At 33.5% G+C, this 7,551-nt stretch overlaps 1 protein-coding gene and 1 long non-coding RNA gene across 3 annotated transcripts; one reads left to right on the forward strand and one right to left on the reverse strand.

The window, feature by feature from the left end:
- Nucleotides 1–447: 447 nt before the first annotated feature.
- Nucleotides 448–1,396, reverse strand: LOC133305001 (abscisic stress-ripening protein 2-like). The gene is made up of 2 exons (XM_061505106.1): nt 1,186–1,396; nt 448–685 (listed from the first exon to the last, which is right to left on the reverse strand). Exons 1-2 carry the CDS (start codon nt 1,345–1,347, stop codon nt 500–502), a joined length of 348 nt encoding a protein of 115 aa, XP_061361090.1. The 5' UTR covers nt 1,348–1,396; the 3' UTR covers nt 448–499.
- Nucleotides 1,397–2,679: 1,283 nt separating this feature from the next.
- Nucleotides 2,680–5,564, forward strand: LOC133304997 (uncharacterized). Of its 2 annotated transcripts, XR_009750709.1 has the most exons (9): nt 2,680–2,824; nt 2,943–3,189; nt 3,523–3,568; nt 3,787–3,861; nt 3,939–3,981; nt 4,060–4,117; nt 4,641–4,723; nt 4,889–4,931; nt 5,232–5,564. It is a non-coding gene; the product is annotated as an uncharacterized LOC133304997 (long non-coding RNA). The 2 variants fall into 2 exon arrangements; XR_009750708.1 differs by having other exon boundaries at nt 2,680–3,189.
- Nucleotides 5,565–7,551: the final 1,987 nt, after the last annotated feature.

A 7,551-nucleotide genomic window follows, 5' to 3' on the forward strand; every position in this document is an offset into this window, starting at 1 on the left:
TGGAGGATTCTGAAATGCAAATTACTGAAAAAGTCAGAGTCCGCCTTCAACATCACCCATTAAGTAAAATCAACATTCCCATGTTCTGATCTTATTAGCCGGCGGGACAATCAACGAGTAACGGCATTTGATTAAATCATTATTAATAAAAGTATGCTTTTAATGAATGAATAAAAATTAAAAAAATGAAAAATGTGTTTAACGAATAGAGTATACAAATGAAAATCCCAAGCAAAAATAAAAATAACTGTTCAAAATTGGATACCTTATGCATTAAGATTGCAGACACGTATACGATACTTTAGACTTTAGAGATAAATATTTCATATATAGAGAGAGAGGCTTAAAAGTCAAACTACAAGCCTATTAGTGAAACTATGAAAGCTTAACACACGAAATTCATACACAGATCTAAAACATCAAACATTAACTAATCATTAGGATAGTTGCTAACTGGGAACAACACACTCTCTCATGTCTTTATTTTTATTTTTTATTTTCAACCAAAGTGATGATGGTGCTTCTTTCCATGAGTCTCCTTATATTCTTTCTTGGCCTCTTTCCTTTCATGATGTTCATGGAGGGCAAATCCACCAGCTCCAACCGCGACTGCCGCTGCAATCTCCTCCTCTATCTTGTGCCTGTGGGCATGCTCTGGATCTTTCTTTGCTTTGTGCTTCTCATGCTAGAGTTAAAAAGGATTTAACAAAATCATCATCTTATGTGATAAATCTTACATTAAAAAATAAATGACAAAGAATTCACAAAATTAAAATGAAATAACAAACTATATAACAAAATATGTATGGACTCGGTTGCGAGGAAGTATAGATTTAAATAAAAAAGTCATAGATTCAAATCGTGGTAACAGAATCTTATGGTTAAAGAATTAAAGTTTAACCAACTCTATCCATATAATTATAGAAAGGTTAATGATATCAAAATGATAAATTTTTGCTAAAAAATTATATCAATTAGTCTCAGCAAACAATATATAACTATTGGACTATATATATTCCTGTCAAAAAATTTTAAGGGGACCAAATTAATTTGAAAACTTTTGATAACAAAAATGGAAATTTAATCTACAATGAGATTAACAAGTTTATAACAACATTAAAATATCTTTATTATGATTCATATTGAATGATTACTGATTTGTCTTGTAAATAAAATATATCTTACCAATGCAAAAGCACCAGCAGCAACTGCTCCCATTTCACCAAGGTGCTCCAGATTCTTGTGGTGCTTCTCTTCCTTTTTATAGTCAACTTGAGTTCCATCCTTGTGATGATGAGAGTGGTGGTGAGGGTGGTGATGGTGATGGTGATGGTGGTGCTCAGCCATGGTGGTTATGAGTGCAATGTGATCTCGAGGGTGGACAGAAAATATGTTTAGTTTTTTATGCTGTGGTGGTTTGTGTAGGGATATAAGCTATTTATATATAAGTGATTATACGATTAATTAGCTGTTAAGTTAAGGCAAAATAAAAGAGAGACAAAAAAAATACATTTCAAGCCGTGTTTGGAAATTCTCAAGAGTAGTTCAAGTTAGTAGGAAAGCGCGTCTGTGGTATATTTGAACTTTGAAGTCATACCGAGTCCAATATGAATTTTATTATATGTTCATTACCAACACGCAACTAACGACACGGCGAAGGATTTCCTCTTTCCATGATCCTATATTTCTTCTCTGATAAATAAATATTAAAAAGAAAGAAAGAAAGAAAGGGTAATTAGGGGAATGAGGGACTAGCAGCACATTAGCCACAGGTAGAAGAAAAAGCACCGCCGTGCTAGAACCACCGTCGGCGGTCAAGAACCTTAGCAACATCTTCATCGTTGACCACCGATGTCGCCATCACAAAATCAAGATGCTACTACTATACCAACAATAAAAATTGGTCCAAATTTGGCTGATTGAAGAAACTACATTTATTTTAAAAATTATTTATCAGTCTATATATTATACTTTGATTGAAGTTAACAATTTTCACTAGTCACACAAATATAACACGTCTTTTTTTCTTCTTCTTCGGAAAATACAAATATAACACATGTCAATCATATGATGATGACACGTATTACATTTATGAAATCCACATGTTCAAAACTTATCAAAGTAGAATAGAATGATAAACAGTTTTTATGTTAAGGATAGATTGATTATTCTCCCTCCAAATCTTCTTCCATCTTAAGTTATAATTCTCTCTAGCCACAAAAGACACCTCCCGGGATAAAAAAATTTCAAGAGGAAGGGAATTATAACATCTACGAAAAATACAAACAAGGAAAAATTTGTGGTGAGCAGGAATTATGTTGATAATATTATCAAATAATTTATAATTTTGTTTTAATTATGTGATTGTATAATAATTATGTGATTGTATTATCACTACAAAAAAATAGGTGATTATTGGAGGTTTTTTAGTGGAGGTCAAAAAAACCTCCATTGAATGATTTAATTTTTGGCAGGTTTTAAACCTCCACAATTTGACATTATGTTTTACTATCTTAAATTGTTTGAAAATATACAATATATATTTTTTATAATTTATATTCACTTGGTACATATTATGCAACTCAAGAAAGAATTTTTAAAAAATTATATTTAATTTTTTTGAAAAAATTATTATCTATCGTAACACTCTCTCGTTCCTTTGTACAAACCTTATTACTATCTCTTCACTAAGCCGCTACAAGTGAAAGATATTCAATGATAGTTCTTTAGTTCTTTTATGGAAACAGAGAAATGGCCACCCATATTTCGATAATGGATTCCCCTTCTTCGGTTTGGATCAACTCAACTCTCCAAAATCGAAGAGGTTCAATTTCAGATTTGATATTTTCGTTAACCTTGTTTAGGTTTTGATTGATGCTTGCTTATTGATCCATTTGGTTGGATCGTGCGACTTTCACGCTTGTTCTGGTGCGATAATGCAGAGAAGCACGCCGGTGAGAAAGCCACACATCTCCACTTCCGATCTCCTCACATGGTCGGAAGTTCCTACGCCACCACCGTCTCCGCCTCCGGCAACGCTCTCGCCAGGTAACTATTAATTAACTCTCATTTTTCTTTGATATATCATTTTCAGGAACAATCCATTCTACCGAGTCATTGTTACTGATAGTAAAACAACAAGAGATGGCAAGAACCTTGAAGTTTTAGGTTACTATAATCCTCGATCAGGTTATCGCCAAATCCCTTAACTCTTTAGACTGGCCTGTGCTGTGAGGTTGAAAATATGTTCATTCAAAATAAATAATTAAATAAATAAATTTTTTTTTGGTAATTTTGGGGATAAAAAAATACATTATTAGTTTTCATACAATATTGCATATAGAATTTTTCCTTTAACTTGTATTGTTCGATAATAGTATTTTAATACACTCCTGTAATTAAAAAAACATGATGCCTGTTTGTTTATAGGTATTATGTATATCAGTTACGAATGAGAAAGAGGAGGATGGTTCAAGTTGATGCTAATTAATTTTTTTTTTAACTTGTATTACTTTTGCACAGGTAAAGATTCTGATAAAAGAATGGGTCTCAAACTTGAAAGAGTGAAGTAAGTAACTTCGTATAATTTCAAGTCATCTAGTTACTAGTATACCAATTAGGGGAAATCAGTGATAATTGTTGGAGACCATGTATGCCTCATTATTTTCTTTACAAAACCTTGCATAATTGATGATTGTTTTTGACTTTGTTCAGTATATCTACCCTTTATTTTGGTCTATCAAACTATGTTATGCACATATGTAGCTTGAATTTTCTGTATAGCAGGTGAATCTATTATCTCTCCGGGTGCCAAGCAAGGATTAATCCCTCTTGCTATACCAATGTCAACAAATAGCTCAGGTATGGGTTTGAGATTAATACTATTGATAAATCTTAAAGTTTAGTATTGTATTTTTATGTTACTGTTTTCTTCATAGGTACTGTAATTGCACTGTTAAGGTGGCCCACGGCTCCACCTAAGTAAGGCTCAATTTTTTGTGCTTTCATGTGGTTAATTTATTGTTGTTTTGATCATCTTATAATTATAAACACCTGCAGGATGGAAATGCCTGTGGTGGAAGTCAGAGAACATGGAGTGTGGCTTCTAGCTAAGAGTGTAAGTTGAGTATACTTGGTCTTTTGACTGCATTGCTGTGTTTGTTGCTAATACATTGTGATGTTGATTAATGGACACTTTTAAGATGTAGCTACTTTTATCATCTTAATCTAAGGTTGTGAGGATTGATGTGAAGATCGATTGTTGTTCTGTTTTTTCTTAACTACTTAAATGATGTCAGGGAAACAAGACCTCATCTATTATCTGTGAGGACCCTTGTGTGTATCTACTTCATTCAGGAAAGATTGTTTTACCTCTAAAATAGTTTCTTGATTGCATCCTTACTCTTTCTTATGCAAGCAAGGTTGTATTGCGGTTGTTTATTTTATTATTTGTAAATGTTGCATATGCCAAGTCATCATATTATTTCTAAAATATCTTTTGAGAAAAGCTCATGTAGCTTTCTCATTTCTTCTGTTTAAGTTAGAATATTAAGTTATCTTGATGAATTGTTAGGCAAAGAGGATCGAAAATGGCGTATATCTTGGATGTTTTTTATTAAGTTAGATTTATAATTTTACAGGTATCTTGGATGTGTTTGTTTTTTGCTGAGTTTCTTGGGTTTAGGGGGAAGGCTATTACTTTGAACCTGCCTCCTCACCGATGGTAAGTTACGTTCATTTTTCAATGAATTAGTTCATTCTCTCAAAAAATATGTTTAGACTGTAAATGTGCTATATTTTTTTATACTCCCAGTTTAGTTTATTTTGTTTTTACATATACTTGTGAAACTGAAATTTGACTTCCTAATTGTTGATTTGTTTGGGGCAGAGGATTAGTTGGAGTCAACTCACTGCTGATCCTGTATTTTGAGGTGTGTGCTTAAACATTTTTTTATTCTCTCCTTTATTGTTCCTGCTATGTGTATTTAGTATTTACATGTTAAGTAAAAGATGTTTTCTTACTTATCGTCTTGTACTCTATATCATTGGGTTTGGGACAGTAGGCACTGATTTGAAACTTATATTCCTCTTGTTTCCATATGTACTCATTTATATATGTCAGATGTAACAAAAGTTGATTTTGCATGTCTTCTATCAAATTTCTTCTTAGGCTGCATTTATCTTGATTCATGAGTATTGACTCCCCATTTTTGGTGTTTGTTCCATTGCAGAATGTATCTGACCCAAAAGGAATTCAGGAAACTGTTGTAGAGTGCTCTCTTTCTTTTCATGTCACGTTGTACTTAGAGCATTTCTTGCATATGAACTCTGGAAGGATTAAGCATGATTTTGTATGGCTTGATGTGATCTCGGTTCGTGTAGGTTGTTGGGAAATTGTCTTTTCTTTCGTGATGGTATGGTACATACTCTTTGATGTAGATGTACGAGTTTGCCTTTCCACTGTTTTAGGGGTTTATATCCCCATTTGTATGTGGGAGATCACATTATCATAATGAGCACCCATATTTAGCTAGATTATTTCATATAATTATGTTGACAAAACTATTTAGTTCATTATTGTGAATTTGTCTTGTAGAACTTCCAAATTTTGGCTTGCATGAATAGTTATCAATTTTTAATAACTTTTAGTTTTTAATTTCATTTATACATCTGTTTGATTTTTTTATCTTTGAAACCAAGTTCTATTTAGATATAAGATATGTATTCAAATATTTGGAATAGATTTTTTTTTATTCTTTTGAATCTACCTGGTTTTTTAAAAGAAACGTGAAATTTTAAATGATTTTTTTTTAAATTTTCAACAAATTTGTGGGGGTCTTAAACCTCCAGAAACTGAAACATTTGTGGGGATACGGAGCCTCCAGAAAATATTTTAACAAATTGTGGCGCTGTACATAAAGCCCCCACAAAGTATGTTGTGGCGTAGGCAAAACTGGGGGTCATTGAGGATGCCACAAATGAACTTTGTGGGGGTCAAAAACCCCCCACAATATGAAAATATGACCTCCACAAAATGCTTGAATTTTTGTAGTGTATGTTTCCCTGAAGTCCTATAATATTCATATTTTACTTACTGCCATCTCTTGTCCATGGAGCAGTCAACACTGCATCCACAACATCAGGCTAAGGACTTACATTTGGTGTTCCAAGGTTGCCACGCAGGCTTCTTACGATGACTACGCATGTAACACAAAGGAATGAGTTGATCAGACCCACACTAAGGAATCACATATGCAGTAATCGATAAGAATCTACATACAACTATGCAACACACAACACAACTATATATTCATTATCAGAGTTCCCTAACAAAACTGCTCTGATACCATAAAATGTAACAGCCCGTTACGTACCGGTATTGTTAACATTAATTATGATATTAAGCGCAGTTACAATCACAGCAGTTCATTTATAAAACGCGAATAAATTTTTTTCCGATTATTACACGAGCATTTAAAACATAAAAAGGCGTAATAATTAAAAGCTGTGACCGTAACCGTAAACTCTTGCGGAAGACTTATTTTAACTATTTTTATAACTTACATCATTCATTATGAGTTACTAAGGAGTTCCCATAAACTCACTTAGCCTATTTCCAACTTTACATTTTTACCAATTCGAACATGTTTCACTCTAAATTTTTCTGCGACCAAACCGATCGCAACCAACCTTTCTTCTCAGATTATATTTTTGTATTACTTAATTCCCTTTTTAACAAGCTATCATACGCTCAATTCGGAGCTCATTTGCTCCAGTTATCGCCGTTTGAAGTTGGATAAGCAATTAGCCCAAACAACCCCAAAAACAGCTCCAAACCACTCACATTGCTCGAATTACTGCACTCAATAACCTCAACCATTTGCTCCCAAATTTTTATCCTACAAACTAGACATCTCAAACTTCATTTTGATATATCACACGCTTAATTTGACGGAGAAACGAAGCGGGAATTAATTTCCCAAATCCGGTCCAGAATCTGCCTCAGGTGCAGGGGCACATGGGCAGTCCATGTTTCTCTATTTTTTTCAGGCCGAAAATCAACCCAGAATTTCCTCAAGTTTTGACACAAGGTAGAGGACATCTCAACCTTCAAAATGGCGTATGGCACGTCCCTAGGGAACCTCTATGGAGGGAGATATGCTCTCCCGAAGTTTGCCTAAAATCTGCCAATTCTACAGAAAATTCGCCAGAGTTTCCTTTGTTTTTCCAATAATCCCAAATTTGTAAAAGATCATTTAAACCTCAAATGTACCTAATAAACACATGATAATACAGTAATAATCCAATGGGTGGCACACACAAGGACCAACAACGCCTTGGGGCACTTACAACCCAATCCAGTTTATAGTTATTAAACATAGAGTCCATATTAATCATTCTTAAGTAGTTGCAATCACTAACACCTTTTTCATGCATATTTCCATCATACATATTATCATAACCTAAAATAGGCCTAAGGCCCTTCCATCATAAATAGACATGCATCAATACTATTACAATATGGCTTTACAAATCACAACTTGAAACTAA

Source organism: Gastrolobium bilobum, unplaced genomic scaffold (assembly GCF_033153095.1).
Source record: "Gastrolobium bilobum isolate Gb01-03AN ecotype WA unplaced genomic scaffold, APGP_CSIRO_Gbil_v1 utg171755, whole genome shotgun sequence".
Classification (NCBI taxonomy): domain Eukaryota; kingdom Viridiplantae; phylum Streptophyta; class Magnoliopsida; order Fabales; family Fabaceae; genus Gastrolobium; species Gastrolobium bilobum.

What these genes read in the sequence shown, in the direction of transcription:
- LOC133305001 (XM_061505106.1), bottom strand. Translation starts at nt 1,347, where the DNA reads ATGGCTGAGCACCACCATCACCATCACCATCACCACCCTCACCACCAC. An exon ending in CTGCTGGTGCTTTTGCATTG is followed by an intron (nt 686 to 1,185) that starts GTAAGATATATT and finishes TTTTAACTCTAG; the next exon opens with CATGAGAAGCACAAAGCAAA.